A 19338-nucleotide genomic window follows, 5' to 3' on the forward strand; every position below is an offset into this window, starting at 1 on the left:
TTAGCATGCAGAATAAACATTATCTGAAGGAAACTTGTCACAATATTAAGAGATTTTCTTTGCACTGATCTCTGTGATCAGATCTTACCCAAATGCACTTGCTAAGCATGCGCTTACTATGACAAATTATGACAAATTGCAACAGTGGTTAGCACTGCTGCCTCACAGCGCCAGGGACCCGGATTCAATTCCCAGTTTGGGTCAGTGTCTGTGCACAGTCTGCATGTTCTCCCCGTGTCTGCATGGGTTTCCTCCAGGTGCTCTGCTTTCCTCCCACAGTCTGAAAGATATGCTGATTAGATGCATTGGCCATGCTAAATTCTCCCTCAGTGTACCCGAACAGGTGCAGGAGTGTGGCGGATTTTCACAACTTCATTGCAGTGTTAATGTAAGCCTACTTGTGACACTGATAAATAAGCTTAAAAAATTTAAAAACTTTGAACAAAACTTAATTCCTTCACATCCTTCATAGAACCCTACAGTGTAGGAGGAGGCCATTCGGCCCATCAAGTCTGCACCGAACACATTCCCACCCAGGCCCTGTCCTCATAACCCCATGCATTTACTATTTATTGCCCAACACTAAGGGGCAATTTAGCATGGCCAATCCATCTAACCCAGAGTTTTATTTCACAAAATATGTTGCACAGAATTAGAAGCAATGCTCCCAGTTGGGGTCTAATTAATGTTTATTAAAGGCTTAGCTAAACACCTTTGCTTTTGTACTTTGTGCCTTGACAAGCCAAGGATCCTGTCAGTCAGGTTAACAACCTTCTCAATTCGTCCTACCATAACCCAAGTTGAAAGCCGTACGCTTTCCTTTCACCCACTACATCCCCAGATACTACGCCACTGTTTGTATAGTACTTTGATACATGCATGTTTTGATCAAGATTAAAAGTTGTTCAGAGCAATCGTTTATGACGCTTAGCCTGTTAATTTGTCATAGTAAGCATATCCCTAGCACGAGGGTAAGATCTGATCACAGAGATCAGTGCAAAGAAAATCTCTTAATATTGTGACAGGTTTCCTTCAGATGATGTTTGTCCTGTATATTAAACTTGTGTGTTACTCATATCTACTAATCCAATTCAATGAAAAGTGGCATATAATTATGTTGGAAGTGTATTCTGTATCATGCAGCACAGTAAAGCATCTATTTTGGTACAACACAACAACCTGCAATTACTAATTGCTGCCCGGAGCTATTTAACATACAGTGCAGTATTATGAGAGAGACACACACACAGAGAAAATGTGATAGTTACCAGTTTCATTGTCGCTCGTTACTTTGTCTTCTCTTTCTTCCCTTTCTAAAGTGCTGCTGGCCGACGAGATGCTGGAAGCCGAGCAGTTATCTTTCTCGTTCACTTCTTCATTCTGCCTCTCCTTCTCGCTCAGGATGACATTATCTTCGGGCTCCCGGTCCGGCCCCTGCTCAGTCTCCAGCTCCGCAGGTCCTGCCTCAGTGACCACCTCTGTTTCTCGTTCAGCTTCTGATTCAGGCTCTGGCTCGGGCTCAGGCTCTTGCTCCCTGGCAGAGACTAACGGGAACAGAAGGAGGAGGGATTCTTAGATACTGTCCAAGTCACATTACTTCACAGTGCTAGTTTTGTACTGTTTCTGCATCTGTTTTACTGTTACGAAGGAGTAAAAATCCTCAGCTTTTTCCTGCAAGTGCAGGAAAGCTCTTAAAAGGTATTTTATAATCAACTGCAAATAGTAACCTCCTAAAACAAAAAACACGTGGACCTTTCAAAGCTCACCTTTTGGGAATGAGACCAACTCAAATTGCTGAGAAAGGCAACCTATTTTAATGCATCTTACTTAAACATGAAAAATAGATCTGTCCCTTCAAATGAGATTACAACCTGCCCCGCTCGTTTGATCATAAGTCTTGTTTCGCAACGTGTCGACAGTCCTGCATTTTGATCACACAAGATTTCTCGTCACTTACTTTCCTGTTACCGCGAATGAGCTTTTCCCCCTTTGTAGAATTTGGAGTTTCCAGGTGTTTTTTTTCTTTAAGATGTTCCGGGGCCTTCTGCGATCCAGCTCCCGGAATCTCATTCAATATTATCTGACCACCAGCCACGAACCCCCTCAACTTTTGTCTCCAGTGGGTGCCCAAGGTTGTAAATCCACCCCACACGGGGATCGTGGCACAGACCTTCGACACTTTGCTATCTGCGCATAGTGCAATGAAACGCTTGTGTCAGCTAACCTTGTCGCACTCATGGCTGTATTACCGGATGAATGTTGCACATGTGATGGATACAGTATTTTATAAACTGGCACAGTTTAGCCGATGAAGGTTCTTATCAAGGACAGCAGAAACGGCTTTGTTACTGTGACTGATAGAGGTGAGAAATGAACAACTTTTGCTTCATTACATCTGATAATTTTATTTTAAGTCCCAATTCTGTGTGCAAGACTGACACAATAATTCACAGTCAGCTGGGTGAAGTGCTGCCATTATTCCACACAAGAGATTTACCAACTCTGACTCTTATGGGGACTAGACCCATCAGTCGCTATTATAACTCTTCCCAATGGGAATAACGATGATCGAGGTCTGGGAGCAGGAATATCACTGGCTGATCCTTCTGCTAGACTGCTGCCATGACTGCTTAGATTGTAGTCAAAGAATTTGCACGTCCATATCTTTTCACTGTGCACTGCAAGGGTTACACATTGGGTTTTAGTTTCAATCTAAAAGACGATAGAATGGAAGGAGTTCACACTGCAGATGTGTTTATTCCCCTCTGTGCGCAACTAAATAATCTGTTAATTTCTGTCAAGGGACTACTCTCTCAGACATCATTGGAATTCTGTTAAAGTTCTCTGCTTAAAAAAAATTTTCTTTCCTCGTCCCTCATCCTAACCTCAAGATGCTCACTCAATTCCCACAGATGCGTACAGATCCCAATTGGGCCAGAAACCTTAACTGGTTCGGAGGAGCAAAACTCACAGCCCTATAATTTAAAGATTTTCTTGTAGGGTTTATTTCTTAGTGTCGCAAGTAGACTTACAGTAACACCGCAATGAAGTTACTATAAAAATCCCATAGTCGCCACATTCCGGTACCTATTCAGGTACACTGAGGGATTATTTAGTATGGCCAATGCACCTAACCAGCAGGTCTTTCAGACTGTGGGAGGAAACCAGAGCACCCAGACGAAAGTCATGCAGACACAGCGAGAACGTGCAGACTCTGCACAGGCAGTGACCCAAGCCAGGAATCAAACCTGGGTCCCTGGCACTGAGAGGCAGCAGTGCCAATCACTGAGCCGCCTCTGTCGATGAGATATTGCTGCAAAGGTGAGGGATTAAAGCCAAGATCTTCACACGGCTCAACTACACATTGCATAGTCCTTTCAAATATTTCATTTGGAAAAATATTAGACCTTATTGGTCTTTCCTTGCACACTTCTATACCAGAGACAGAAGGAAAACTGGTGATGGTGCTATCAGGGAGACTGGGCACACATTTTCATAACCCCACGCTGTTTCTCCCCAGTAAATACATAGATAAACAATTATTAACTCTCCCTCCCTCAAACATTGATAATTAACGCCAATTTGTATGCGCTAGTTCTTGAGATAATCTATTCTTGCAACGTGGGCACATCAAACCGAATTGGCCTAGTTTTGCAAAACCTCGTGAAGACTTCATTAACCAACAGCAGCCAACACAACGAGCCAAGGAATTGTCCCAAAAATGTCAACTCTCAAGATATTTTACAGTCAGGCTCAGAAACAACCTGATGTTCAGGAGCCTTGTAATAAATATCAAGTCAATGGCTGAACAGGAAGATGTTGAATCACGGTTGAAGTAACATAACTGATAACGTGGTCACGTAGAACGTGAACATCGCTGAAAAGAGACATGCTGCTTTTTGTCTTGTCAGGACAGATGCAAGAATTCCAAATTTCAAACAATCACAACAATCTATACTGCATGTAAAAGAAAATGCTGATTTGGTAGCAAGTTCATTCTGATTAGCTGAAGTGAAGAAAGCAATGGAGAACTATAGGTTGCCTTAACTCGTAACGTGGCTCATTCACACTGGTTAGAAGTGACATCAATCCTTATGCAGGAACTTGTATCCTGCAAACAAAAGGCACGTGTTCAAGCCTTTCACTTTTTCTTATTGAATCATCCGGGAGCTTGAGAAGCCAAATAGATATCCTGCAACACAGATATTAGACAGCATGGATATATTCCGGTCCTGCCCGTCTCATTCCTTGCATCATAACATTTGAAGCAGCAAACTAACACAGTAGTTAGCACTGCTGCCTCACGGTGCCAGGGACCCAGGTTCAATTCCTGGCTTGGATCACTGTCTGTGTGGAGTTTGCACATTCTCCCCGTGTCTGCATGGGTTTCTTCCGGGTGCTCCAGTTCCCTCCCACAGTCCAAAGATGTGCGGGTTAGGTTGATTGACCACGTTAAATTGACCGTGCCGGGGGATTAGCAGGGTAAGTACGTTGGGTTACGGGGAGAGGGCCTGGGTGGGATAGTTCGCGATGCAGGCTCAATGGGCTGAATTTGCCTCCTTCTGCACTGTAGGGATTCTAGATGCTTCACAAAGTCGCAAGGCAGTTCCAAGTGAACACGATCTATAAACAACACGTATAATTGGGCAGAACACATTAAACATGAAACAGGGGAATTAAAACATTTAAGATTCCACCCACACGTCACTCAAGTTGGCATCATCTGGAACTCTTTGGCAGTGTAACTGCCTGCGTTCCTCAGTAACTAATTACATACATTTCTCTACACGTGTGCCCACTCATACTTACACACTCACATCATTTACCAATGAAGGAGATTTCATAAAGGAAGACTGTTGTTCTTTAACAGTCCTTAACTTTTGTAATCTGCGTGCAAGGTTCAGCTGAAATAAGGGATTGGGAAGGGAAGATGTGTGTGTGGGCCGGGGGGTGGTGGGGGAGTGAACTGTCTTTTAAAAAAGTTTCTGAAGGCATTGAAAATGACTACATGAGCGAGTTAAGTGAGAGGAGACTGCACGGCAAGTGGTTAACGATCTTACCATACAAACAAGTGGACCTCGGAAAACCACAAGAGAACTGAACACAGAAGCTTCTGTTGATAGGTACAGATCGCGACTAGAAGACAGGAAATGTGCCACCAGGATACCTGCCCCCAGCAGACTCCCAACAATTCCAATCCTTTTGTACACTTCCAAAAACTGGAGTTTCTGGCACGAATGCCCAGCAGCAGGATTTATTCATCTCTTCATCAGGTAATTATGTCTGATGGCCAGTGTTCAACTTGATCTATTTTATAAGCTGACCCGTACACATATTAAATTGCCTGCATTAATTTCAGACTTAAGTGAAAACAGATTCCCTCTGAGTCGGGGCAGACGCGAAGTCTGCTTCACATACAGTCCCCGTGATACAAAGAGAGAGAAGAAAGAAAACACCATTCCAATGAGCTGGATGTGAAAAAAAAAAATTGCTGGAGAATTCGATTCTCTGGCACACCGGTAACCTGCAGCAAGCCATGTTAGAAGTGCACAGCCGCACCACTGAACTCCAGCTCAGCAACACTTGACAAGCCTTCAAAGTCATTTCATTCGCCTACCCGATAACTCTTTACCCCTGGCTATTTGAACACCACCGGGTGTTAAAATTCATCATTGTTCTGGAGTCATGACCAAGGCTAGCTACCCGTTCTGTGACTGGAATCTGGAGTTCATTACGGCAACGTGACTTTTCTTTTTAGATATGCATCTTAGAACGTTAGATTATAGGCTAGAAATTCCAATTGGTGCGGCATATACTTGTATGTTCCTGCTTGTGCCATTTTTGTACCAGTGTGCATGGTAATCCATGATATAGATTAAGCAGAAATGCTTCAAGTTTTTGCATTGTGGAAGAATCAGAAAAGAAATGGTAGGTTTTATTTTTATTCGTTCATGGCACATGGGCATCGCTGGCTGGCAGATTTCCTTCCCTGAGGGACATCAGTGAACCAGATGGGCTTTTCTGACAATGGTTTCATGGTCATCAGTAGATTCTTAATTCCAGATCTTTTTTTTATTGAATTCAAATTCCACCACCTGCCGTGGCGGTGTTCGAAACCAGGTCCCCCAGAACATTAGCTGAATCTCTGGATTAATAATTTAGTGATAATGCCACTAGGCCACCGTCTCCCCTGTTTTGCTGTTGTCGCAAAGTAAGGCAAATAGATAATATTGCTGTCCCATCAAACTTTTGTTTAGTAATCTCATTACAGATAACTCTTCTCCCTTTGTCAAACAAGCTCAATGAACAAGATGATCAAAGGCAGATTTGATTCAGACTAGTTTTTGTATTTATTTGTGGAACATGGGCGTCGCTGACTGGCCAGCATTTACTTTCTCATCCCTAGTTGTCCAAGGGCAGTTGAGAGTCAACCACATTGCTGTGGATCTGGAGTCAGATGTAGGCCAGACAAGGTAAGGACAGCAGATTTCCTTCCCCAAAAGGACATAAGTGAACCAGATGGATTTCTCCCACAATGGTTTTGTGGACATCATTACAATTATAGACTCCTACAGTGCGTAAGGAGGCCATTAGGCCCATCGAGTCTGCATCGATCACAATCCCAACCAGGCCCTTTCCCCATGCATTTACCCTAGCTAGTCCTCCTGATACTAAGGGGCAATTTATCATGGCCAATCCACTTAACCTGCACATCTTTGGACTGTGGGAGGAAACTGGAGCATCTCACTCTCTCTCTCACACACACACACACACACACACACACACACACACACACACACACACACACACACACACACACACACACACACACACGTCGGGATCAGACTTTGAATTCCAGATTTTTTTCATTGAATTCAAATTCCACCATCTGCCCGTGGCGGGATTTGAATCCACGTCCCCAGAAGATTAGCCGAGTTTCTGGATTAATAGTCTTAAATGATAGTACCACTAGGCCATTGCCTCCCTCAGTGATTTCCCAACTTGAAGAAAAATGGTTGAGGCAACAACCTCCAAATGAAGGCAGCGCAACAATATAAGCAGTCTGGGCATTTAGCAGGGGGCAAAATGACCACAGACTGTCGATACGTGGAGGGGGCAGTGGTGGGGTGGGCACTACCCAGACCAAACAGTTCTTGCGGGGGTTGGGGGGTGGGGGGTGGGGGGAAGGTGCCGTTTGGAAGGATGCGATGTGGAGAAATTCTGAGGTTGCTCCAAATACTAGATAATGACTGTTGCGAGCTCCAGGAAAACTTTGAACAAGATTTCTATCAATCAGGGTTATTGCATGTTGCAGCTCCATTTGAGTTTCTAATAAGTTTGAGTAATTCTTTTAGCCTGTTGAATGTCTGGTCAGATTTTCCAGCAAATAATTTCAGTCCGTATCTTTCTAAGTTGATCTAACAATTTCCTGTGTTTTTAATGTCTCCCCTTGGGAGAGTGTGCGGCTCTTTAGAGGGTAAAGGGATGGGCTTCGGGGATGGAGGGGTTGGGGTGGGGGGTGGTGCAGAAGAGGGGGCCTTTGCATGCAAACCTCAGGCTGTCATGTTAGGACAGACTGGCTGGGAACAACTGGCCTTTTCCCAGATTTCATTTTTCTTTAATTTCAGTGATCAGGGTGAATGTATGAATGACGCAAGGGTGGCAGTGTTGCAGAGGATCATCGCGAGACTCTTGATACACGCATTCTGCAGGGTAGAAAGAGTAAAGACCTGTCCAATTTATGAACATTGTCATCAGCTAATCTAGATTAGAATCTGCCAAAGGACCCATAACGAGCACAATGCTTTAATTAAAGATAATAATGATATTTAGTACAGTACATCATAAAAAAAATTGTGTGTGTGGAGTCTGCATGTTCTCCCCGTGTCTGCGTGGGTTTCCTCTGGGTGCTCTGCTTTCCTCCCACAGTCCAAACTTGCGTGGGTTAGGTTGATTGGCCATACTGAATTAACCCTAGTGTCAGGGGGATTAGCAGGGTAAACGTGTGGGGTTACGGCAATAGAGTCTGGGTGGGACAGTGGTCGGTACAGACTCAATGGGTCAAGTGGTCTCTTGCTGCACTGTAGGGATTCTGTGATTCTATAGAATTAGTCCAATACGCTGCCTGACTGGAACTGGATTGCACATGGGGTAAGGGTACCCACTGGACCCTAAATTTATATAGAACCCAGAATGATACTCTTTCTAACCTGCAGAATGCATATTCAGAGACTCGCTATGTGATATTGCCATCCTTGTATCATTCACACGTTTATCACGAATATCAAAAAAAGTGAAACCCAGGAAAAGGCCAGTTGCTCCAGCCAATCTGTCATATTGTGACAGGCTGGGGTTTGCCCTCCTCTTCCCGCCCTCCTGCAACCCATCCCCTGCCCCCTAAAGAGCTGCGCATTCTCCAAAGGGAGACTGATCATAGAAAGCCTACACTACAGAAAGAGGCCATTCGGCCCATTGAGTTTTGCACCAACTCGCTGACAACAGCCTCTTGCCCAGGCCCACTTCCACCCTATACCTCTAACCCCACGGATTTACCATGGCTAATCCATCTAACCTACACATCTTGGGACAGTAAGGGGCAATTTAGCATGGCCCATCCACTTAAGGTTTGCAGTGAAAGGGAAAACCAGAGCACCCGTAGGAAACCCACGCAGACATGGGGAGAATGTGCAGTCTCCACACAGATGGTTACCCAAGGCTGGAATTGAATCCGAGTCTCTGTGCCACCCTTCGTGCCTTCCACTGTTCTCATCTGTCTGTTGGCTAAGATGCTTGTATGTAAAATGTGTTTGAATAGGCTTATCCTAGTTTAGGTACAGTTCCAGCACAAACCTAAACGTTGATTTGGTACAATGTGATAAATTCAGTGATAATGTCTGAAGAGAAGCACATGTTGTAGTCCTATCTTTAATCTGTGCCTGCTTCAAATGTGGCTTCTGTTTCAAGGAAGAAATTAATTTAATTTTAAACTGGTAATCTCAGTCAGTCAGACCATAAAAGATGGTTGGTGTAAGGAATGGAATTGTGCAGCTGGGACATGCTCCTAAGATGTGTGAGTTTAGATAAACTGGCCATATTAAATTGTCCCTTGGTGTCAGGGGGGGCGAGCTAGTGCAAATACATGAAGTTATGGGGAGAGGGCCTGGGTGGGATTCTGGTCGGTACAGACTCAATGGGCCAAATGGCCTCCTTCTGCACTATAGGATTTTATGATTCCTGAGAATGATATTGAGGCACATTATTAAGGAATTAATGAGTGAGATTTATGCTTTAAATATAATACAGGATAAGCCCATTTGGGAAGTAATTGAGATCAGAAACATTTGAAATGTTTCCTATGTGCTTGATAAGGTACATTAATTATTTTAAAATGAATAATGCTTCAGTAGAAATGTATTAACTGCTGTCCTGTGTATTGATACCTTGTATGTTGGAATAAGTTGTCAACAATCAATTGGACAAAGTTACAAATAGCTGCTGAATCCCTCAGCAGCAGTTAGCACCTTCAGGATAGAAGAGGAAAATGGGAAGATGGGAAAAATATTGGCCAAGGTTGGTAAGCTGACAGTGCTGCACCACATCAGGGTGAGGCCAGTCCTATCTGGTTCTCCTCACTGCTTGGAAAAGCAGCTAGCTTTCAACAGCATTATCTGTCTTAATCAAGGACCCCATGCATCCCAGACATACTTTCTTGCACTTTCTTCCATCAGGAAAAAGATACAAAATAGTCTGAGGTCATGCAGCAATCGACTCAAGAACTGCTTCTTGCCTGCTACCATCAGGCTTTTGAATGGACCTACCTTATATTAAGTGGATCTTTCTCTACATCCTAGCTATGACTGAAACATTACATTCTGCACTCTCTCCTTTCCTTCTCTATGTATGGTATGCTTTGTTTGTATAACGTGCAAGAAGCAATACTTTTCACTGTATACTATTACACGTGACAATGATAAGTCAAATACTGCTTAGAAGTTTGAAACCCTGCTGCGCTCTGCTAGCCACTCAGTCCCATTGCATCTTCATCTTTATCAGCCCAGGTCAGCTTAAGGTCACAACTCACTGTGCTTCGGTTACAATGTGTGAACAAGCTGTTTATTGTCTTGGTTGCTCTGAGTTGAGCCGCTGTTTAATCTTGCTTTAAAACAAAATGGACAGGGTTTAAGGGTTGTTGGTAGGGTCAGTAATCATTGCTTAACCCGCGTTGTCCTGGAGAAGGTGCTGAGCCTTCCATTTTCAAAGCTGCATCTTTGTGAAGGTACTCCAACAATGCTGTTAGGTAGAGAATAGAATAGCGCAAGTGATTAACACTGCTGCCTCACAGTGCCAAGGACCATGGTTCAGTTCCTGGCTTGGGTCACTGTCTCTGTGGAGCTTGCATGTTTTTCCTGTGTCTGTGTGGGCTTCCTCTGGGTGCTCCGGTTTCCTCCCACGGTCCATGTGTGTGGGGGTTGGGTTGATTGGTCATGCTAAATTGCCCCTTAGTGTCAGGGGATTATAGGGTAATGGGGATGGGGCCTGGGTGGGATTGTGGTTGGTGCAGGCTCGATGGGCCGAATGGCCTCCTTCTGCCCTGTAGGGGTTCCATGATTCTATAAGCAAGTCAGGGTGGTGGGAGAGTTGCAGGAACTTTGTGCCCAATCATTCTCTGCCCTTACCTTCCAGTGCTGGGAGTTTAAAAGGTGCTGTTGGAGAATCCTTGATTATTGCTGCAAGCAACCTTTAGTTTCCAGCCATAGCGTGCAACAATGGATGGAGTAAATAGTTAAGGTGAGATGGCAGTGATTGCTCTTGACATCAATGCAGCATTTGACTGAGTGTGGCATCAAGGAACCTTAGCAAAACTGGAGTCAATCGGTGTCAGGGGAATGGGAATCTCCACTGGTTGGATTCATACATAGTGTAAAGGAAGCAGGTTGTGGTAGTTGGAGATCAATCATCTCAGCACCAGGACATCACTGTAGGAGTTCCTCAGCGGAGTGTCCTAGGCCCAAACATATTTAACTGCTTCATAAATAACCTTCCTTCATCAGATCAGAAGTGGGGATGTTCATTGATGATTGCACAATGTTCAGCATCATTCGCAACTCCTCAGATACTGAAGCAGTCCACGTCCAAATGCAGCAAGATCGGAACTATATCCAGGCTTGGTCTGACAACTGGCAAATAACACTCCCGTCACACCAAGCTATAACCATCTCCAGTAAGACAGGATCGAAGGATTGTATTCAATGGCATTACCGTCACAGAATTCTCCACTCTCAACGTCTTGGGATTTACCATTGAATAGAAACTGAACTGGACTAGCCATATAAATACTGTGGCTACCAGAGTATGTCAAAGGCTAGGAATCAGGTGGTGAGTAACTCGCCTCCTGATCCACAAAGCCTGTCCAGCATCTACAAGGCATGAGTCAGGAGTGTAAAGGAATACTCTTCACTTGGCTGGTTGAGTGCGGCTCCAACAACACTCAAAAAGTTCCACACCATCCAGGATAAAACAACCTATTTGATTGCTACCTCTTCCACAAGCATACAATCCCTCTGACCAACTGTGGCAGCAGTGTGTACCATCCACAAGATGCACTGCAGGAACTCACCAAGGCTCCTTTGACAGCACCTTCCAAACCCATGATCACTACCATCTAGAAGCATAAGAGCAGCAGATACTGGGAGTAACACCACCTGAAGATGCCCCCCCAAGCAACTCACCATTCTGACTTGAAAATATATCGCTGTCCCTTCATTGTCACTGGATCAAAATCCTGGAATTCCATCCCGAGCAGCACTGTGGGTGTACCTACACCTCAGGGACTGCAGTGGTTCAAGAAGACAGCTTACCACCACCTTCTGAAGGACAATTAGGGATGGGCAATAATTGCTGGCCTGGCCAGAGACGCCCACATCCCATAAAATAATTTTAAAGAAAGGATGGGGTGTCGATCAAGCAGACTTTGTCTTTGACACTTCATTGGTATTGTTGGACTCTATCCAAGAAAGTGGGCAGTTTTGCAACACATTCCTGCCTTGTAGGTGGCGGAGGGAATCTGGGGAGTCAGGAGATCAGAGACTCAGTAAAGAATACTCAACCTGTTCCAGGAGCCACAAGTGGCAGATCCAGTTGAGTTAATGGCAATCACTAGATGATGGCAGTGGAGGATCTGGCAATGACAACGTCATTAAGTCTCGAGGACTATATCTGGAATTAAGAATCTACTGATGACCATGAAATCATTACTGACTGTCGGAAAAAAACCATCTGGTTCACTAACGTCCTTTAAAGGAAGGAAATTTGCCATCCTTACCCGGTCTGGCCTACATGTGACTCCAGAGCCACAGCAATGAGGTTGAGTCCCAATATGATCGGGAGTTGTTCTCCAAGGGCAACTCAGGATGGGCAATAAATGCTGGCCAGCCAGTGACGCCCATGTCCCTTGAATGAATTAAAAAAACTGGTTAGCTTCCATCTTGATGGAGGTGGTCATTGTGTGGCACACAGGTTAGCCCAAGCTTGGAGGTTGGCCGGCCTTATTGAACACTGGCATGGACTGCTTAATTGGAGTTGTGAACGACGCCAAACAGTGTACAATTATCAACTAACAACTCTGCTTCTCTCCTTCCGATCAAGGGACGATCATTGATAAAACTGCCGAAGATTGTTGGATCAAGAATTCTACTCTGACAAACTGCAGCCTCCCACAACCACCACCATCTGGCATTTTATTGAGCCTTTCAACATTCAAAAATTATTTCAGCTTGCAGGATACATAACTTCTTTCAATCTTTCAACCCTGCGCAAATATTTTTTTTCCCTGCTGGTTGACCAATGTAGTAAGGAAGAATTGAGGGCGGCACGGTGGCACAGTGGTTAACACTGCTGCCTCACAGCAACCAGGGACCTGGGTTCAATTCCCGGCTTGGGTCACTGCCTGTGTGGAGCTCTCCCCGTGTCTGCGTGGGTTTCCTCCGGGTGCTCTGGTTTCCTCCCACTTCCGCACCCAAAAGACATGCGGGTTAGGTGCATTGACCCGCATAGGCGCCGGAGTGTGGTGGCTGGGAGAATTTTACAGTAACTTCATTGCGGTGTTAACGTAAGCCTTACTTGTGACTAATAGATATACTTTGCTTTGAAATGAGAAAATAGACACAAATGGGCATCTTCATCTTACAAACTGAACGGTTGGGGCTCGCCATTCTGAAGTTTCGATTTTTCCTGTTATTTATCTGTTACTGCAGTTCCTGTGGGTTTTGACCATGTGTTTTTCTTAAAGTTGAGAATATGGGCCATCCATTATCTGTAATTCACTGCAGTTAGAAATTGTATTGCTTCGATTATGACATTTTACGAGCAAGCACTACCATTGTGCAAAGTATATTTCAAGTCTTGACATCTCATTTTGAGGAAAACTATCTCCTGCAACGCTGCAAATAAATTATCCACCATCGGTCGTCTAAAACAGCTTGCTGTGCATTTGCAGTCCAGGCGAGGAGTTTAAAATTTGTGAAGACAAATCACACATGTTATGGACTGTGCAGAAATGAGATCAGCTGAAGTGTCTTGCAAGTAATCACAGTATCTGGTATATCCAGATTGCCAGTACTATATTTCAAGCCAAGTTATAAATAAGTCTGTTGTGTTTCACAGTCTAGCTCACACTGCACAGGTTCTCACCGAGTCCAAAGACTAAAGGAAACCATATCCAGAAGTGAAGGCGGCAATCTATTGAATAAATGGACAAAAAGAAATTCATCCATATAATGCCTTCCTTGACTTTGCTCAATCTAGATAGACCATATACTGTGAAAACTTGCAAGACACTTTAGCTGATCTCATTTCTGCACAGTCCACACTGTGAAGGGAGTGCCGTTTGTCTTCACAAATTTAAACTCCTTGCCTGGACTGCAAATGCATACCACGCTCTTTTAGGCGACTGATGGTGGATAACTTATTTGCAACGTTGCAGGAAATAGTTAAGAAAACCCACCGACGCCGCTACTTATTCAGAAGACTAAGGAAATTTGGCGTGTCAGCTATGCCTCTCACCAACTTTTACAGATGCACCATAGAAAGCGTTCTTTCTGGTTGTATCACAGCTTGGTGTGGCTCCTGCACTGCCCAAGACCCTAAGGAACTATTAAAGGTCGTGAATGTAGCTCAATCCAGCAGGCAAACCAGCCTCCTAACCATTGACTCTGTCTCCACTTCCCACTGCCTAGGCAAAGCAGTCAACATAATTAAGGACCCCACGCACCCAGGACATTCTCTCTTCCACCTTCTTCTGTCAGAAAAAAGATACAAAAGGCTGTGGGTCACGTACCAACTGACTCAAGAACAGCTTTTTCCCTGTTGTTGCCTTCATGAGGACTGAGGAAAAGCAGAAATGTGACAGGATTTGGGTGAAAGGAAGAGAGGGAGGGAAGAAAAATAAAAAGGAAGTTGTGTGATAGGATGGAGGGCGGGATGGACAAAATGACAAGGTTTCGTGGCAATGGTGAAGTAAAGTGGCGTCGAGATGAGGTGTGAACAGCTGCAGGCAGCTGTCTAAATGCAAAGCAATTAAGGATGAAAGGAAGTAAAACTGAACCAGTCAAGATAGGATGGAGGCAGAGATCATGATCTAAATCATCTGCCTTCATTTTGTTTCAGTTTTCTTTTCAAAATTGGTTTGGCTTTTCTCACTGCTCAGGGCCGCAAGCCACCCCCGCCCCGCAAGCCAGCCCTGCTCCGCCCAGGGCCGCAAGCTGCCCCCGCCCCGCAAGCCAGCCCTGCTCCGCCCAGGGCCGCAAGCCACCCCCGCCCTGCAAGCCAGCCCTGCTCCGCCCAGGGCCGCAAGCCACCCCCGCCCCGCAAGCCAGCCCTGCTCCGCCCAGGGTCGCAAGCCACCCCCTGCCCCGCAAGCCGGCCCTGCTCCGCCCAGGGTCGCAAGCCACCCCCGCCCCGCAAGCCAGCCCTGCTCTACCCAGGGCCGCAAGCCACCCCCACCCCGCAAGCCGGCCCTGCTCCGCCCAGGGCCGCAAGCCACCCCCGCCCCGCAAGATGCTTCCACTCTGTCCAAGGCCGCAAGAGACTACAAAGGGTTGCGAACGAAGCCCAGTCCATCACACAAACCAGCCTCTCATTCAAATGACTCTGTCTATACTTCCCACTGCCTCAGAAAAGCAGCCAGCATATTCAAGGACCCCACGCACCCTGGATGTTCTCTTCCACCTACTCCCGTCGGCAAAAAGATACAAAAGTCTGAGGTCACATACCAACCGACTCAAGAACAGCTTCTTCCCTGATAGATCCATCCTAAAGTCTGACGTAAGTTGATCCTTCCCTGCACCCTAGCTATGACTGCAACACTATATTCTGTACTCGCTCTTTTCCTTCTCTATGAACAGTATGCTTTGTCTGTATAGCATGCAAGAAACAATACTTTTCACTGAATCCCAATACATGTGACAATAAATCAAATATTTGTTCGCTTTGCATTCATACAGCAACTATCGCAGATTCATTCTCCTTCCCCTTACTCAAACCCTATTATAACATTACAACTTCCATTTCCTCAGTTCCCATGGGCTGAATTCTCCCAACTTGCCCATGGCAGGTGGTTATGAAGAATTTGGCGGCAGCCTGAAATAAAATCAGAAACCCACCGGAGTAAAATGCTGTTGCAATTTTCCCAATTTGTAGTGGGTTTATAGCAGCTCGCAACTAGCACATGGCACAAATGCTATTTGTATCTCATGAATATTCAGTTAAAAAGCTGCCCACCAAACATCCTGTTCGGCCTTTCAATCTTGCATCAAACCAACGGGAAATGATGTCGGCGTAAAACTCGATTGCTAAAAAGAGTGGTATGCAGAAGCCAGTCCTTAGTTCAAGATTTTGGGGTGAGAGCGAAGAACTTCTTGCCATGGCACTGCACCTGATGTGCTATTCACCACTCTGCCAGGGCAGACTGGTTCCTGCCCTATATCTCCATGCCCAGCTGGTCTTCATGGACAACACTAGACTGCTGGACCCATGGACCCTCCAGTGTTACTGGCTCAGATTAGTATTGTGCCTGGGGTCAGTGTGTATAGGGGTTGCCTTCCCTCCATATGCCATACGCTAATGTCCCTCTGGACTGCACTCTGCTGTGGATTCATGATGCCAGAAAGGTCTGAACTTGGACTGAGGTTGGGGCAGGGGGGGTTGACCTGACAAAGACAATGAGTTGGGGGTGGGGGCACTTGGAAGGACGGCTTTGCAAGGTAAAGGGTGATGACTCACGATGGCACAGGAATGTTGGGGAGGATGAAGAACAATGAGAGGCAATGGGAAGTCCAAGAGGAGGGAAGCTGAACCCTGACAAAGCTGCGTGAAAAGCTCATAAACAAGGGGGGCAATGGCATACCACATTTTTTTACTGAAAGGGGATGGATGAAGACCCCAGATGTGGGGGTGTGGGGTACAGGTCCAAGCGGGGCACGGGCGCCTCACAGGTGATGGGCTCGGGAGAAAGGTGATTGAATCGAGGAACAGGCTCCTTCTTGAGGCTGCTATCCTTTTCTCTCTGGGCTGCTGACATCCTGCATTGTGAAGACAGGTGGGACTGGACAGAGTGATACGAGTGTGCTAGACTGGTGTTTAAACATGGAGCCAGAATGTCCAAGCTCGTCAGCTGAGGGCAAGCAACTGAATCAGCCATCGGCTCACCAGGAGAGACTGAGGAGAACTTGCTTGTGTATAATTAACGAGATTCCCAGCGCAAAATCTAGTGCGGGAAACTGCCATTCTGGTCAGTGGGACAGAGTGCTCAACACTGCACTTGGTCTCAAAATTGGAGAATTCTGCCCACTAGCTCTATGTTTCTCTCCACAGATGCTGCCTGACCTGCATTTTCTGTTTTTATTTCATATTTATGGCATCTGCTGTCTTTAAACTTTTGTATTTCTGTTTTAGTAATATTAGTTGAGCAATAAATATTGGACAGAAATTCCCTGCACTTCCTTAAATACCATAGGATTTTAAAAATATTTGCCAAAATGTAAGTGAGGCCTCAGACTGTAGCAATCCCTTCAGTTCTTGTGTGATCAAGGTTCCAAAGTGTGAATTAATCTGACCATCCCATTGACTTAGATGTAAAAACGCTATCACTGAGCTCCAGCCAACACGTGTAACTCAGTGTATGTCTTGAATAAGCTAATCCAAGCTAGGAAATCTTTACAAGTATATTGGAAGTAGCTTATCCAACATGGGTGGGTTGGTGCATCGTAATCTGAAGAAGACGATTCCCTTTCCCCCATCAAATTCCAGGCACCATTCAATTCATCTCAGATATCCTTGGTGCCATGAAGTCAAGAACCTAAATGGGTATCAACGGAAGATAAAAGAAACAAAAGGAAAGGTACAGGTAACTGGTCTCCCCCAGTGGCTAACTAGGCACATGCGTGACTTGAGACAAGACTACTCAATGGAGATTGGAAAAAGTTCCACACTGGACCCTGCATTATCTCAAATGGCTTGCTCTGGCCACTAGATAATTAACCTTGTTACCCTCTGAGGGGTGAAGGGGACAAACAAAAATGATGAAACCAGTTTCTCAATTTTAATTGAACGAAAAGGCCATTGGATCCATAAGACTGTAAGATATAGGAGCAGAATTAGGCCATTTGGCCCACTGAGTCTGCTCCCCCATTCATTCAATCATGGTTAATATGATTCTCATCCCCATTGTCCTGCCTTCTCCCCCATAACCCTTGATCTCCTTATTGATCAAGAATCTCTCTCTGGATTGCAAACATGTGCAGGAATCTCAGAGTGCGTGCATGCAAGCATGTGTGCATGGATGGTGTGTGTGCACACACGTGGTGTGCACGCATGTTGATAAAGCTAAAGTCAGGCTGAGTGAGCTGCAATGGGCTTCACCACAGAATCACCAGCGGCAAGCCCTGCTAAGGCACACGCAGTCAGCTAGCATGAAATGGCACACCATTTCTCGGAACTAGGATGTATAGAAAGGGCAGGAGCAATAGAAACACACCAATTCTCGAATGTTCACTTTTCCCTGTGTGATTTTGAGCGCTCTGATGATACATTCTAATGCAGACGTCAATCTGATCTATCACAAATTTCAGCTCAGAGCCTCACCCGGAAAGAGAACCAGAATCTTGGTTTCCTCCATTAGAATCGAATGGTCCACGTGGACTTGCCACATTCTCACTAGGTGTTGGCATTGCGTAAAGCTCACCAGTGGAAAGGATCATTTGCACAACCTAAGCTCCCCACTTGCACATTTACAGCTGTCGTTATCTCATTTGTTGCTTGCCTGTTTATTATTGCAAACATATTCAGACGGTACTTAAAAAACTCCCTGAAAATTGACAAAGCTAAGAGTTTAATCAATAAACATACAGCCTCTGCACTCTTTCTAACTGCTGCACTGATTAACAGGGCACTTGACAATCTCTAACAGATATGCACACTCATTCACCGTCATCTGGGAGGATCCTTGGTGTGCTGCAAACCCATTTACACATGTGGCGGCACGGTGGCACAGTGGTTAGCACTGCTGCCTCAGTGTCAGGGTGCTGGATTCAGTTCCTGGCTTGGGTCACTATCCGCGTGGAGTTTGCACATTCTCCCCGTGTCTGCGTGGGTTTGCTCCAGGTGCTCCAGTTCCCTCCCACAGTCTAAAAGACATGCTGGATGGGTGCATTGGACGTGCTAAATCCTCCCTCAGTGTACCCGAAGAGTGGCAACTAGGGGATTTTCATTGCAGTGTTAATGTCAGCCTACTTGTGACATGAATAAATAAACTTAAATTAAAAACACACACATCTGCTTTTCCCTTGGTACTCACGTTCTACGGGTTGCGGTGATTCACACGCTGGTGTTTTGGACTGCTCCAGAGGCTTTGCAGGTGACGGACTCCCACAGCTCGGGATGGGGGAAGATGGGGCGGCGGGCGAATTCAGGCTGAGGGAAAGGTCGCTCCGGGCCCGCGGCACCCGATTCCTGGCTTCCTTCTCGTACTCCTCCGCCGCTAGTTTTTCCAGGTACTTGTATCTGAAAAGAAGCCCACGTAAGCCTCAGCAAGCAGTGCATCGCGTGCCTTACAATGCAGACTCACTCTCTCTCTCTCTCTCTCACAACCTGAGCCAAAAATACAGCCAAAATAAACGGCCAAACCACAGCGAGAGAAAATCTAAGGAAAGACGAAATAGCTGCAGACTCGGGTTTACCTGCAGACGGACTGCAAGAAAGCTGAAAAGACATTAATGCTTTATGGAAGACATCTATCAGGGAGGGCCTTTTCTATTCCTTCCCGATCCTTGATGCAGAGTGACA

At 45.5% G+C, this 19338-nt stretch overlaps 1 protein-coding gene across 12 annotated transcripts in view; it reads right to left on the reverse strand.

The window, feature by feature from the left end:
- Positions 1-19338, reverse strand: part of fhod3b (formin homology 2 domain containing 3b) — a 560180-nt gene that overhangs the window by 78510 nt on the left and 462332 nt on the right. For all 12 annotated transcript variants that reach the window (XM_080202871.1, XM_080202833.1, XM_080202860.1 and 9 more), the window contains 2 exons: positions 18851-19056; positions 1269-1544 (listed from right to left, as the gene is read on the reverse strand). In XM_080202871.1, the coding sequence (XP_080058997.1) occupies positions 1269-1544; positions 18851-19056 (482 nt within the window). The remainder of the gene's footprint in view (positions 1-1268; positions 1545-18850; positions 19057-19338) is intronic.

This window comes from Carcharhinus amblyrhynchos, chromosome 2 (genome assembly GCF_965287045.1).
Source record: "Carcharhinus amblyrhynchos chromosome 2, sCarAmb.v2.hapA, whole genome shotgun sequence".
Taxonomy (NCBI): domain Eukaryota; kingdom Metazoa; phylum Chordata; class Chondrichthyes; order Carcharhiniformes; family Carcharhinidae; genus Carcharhinus; species Carcharhinus amblyrhynchos.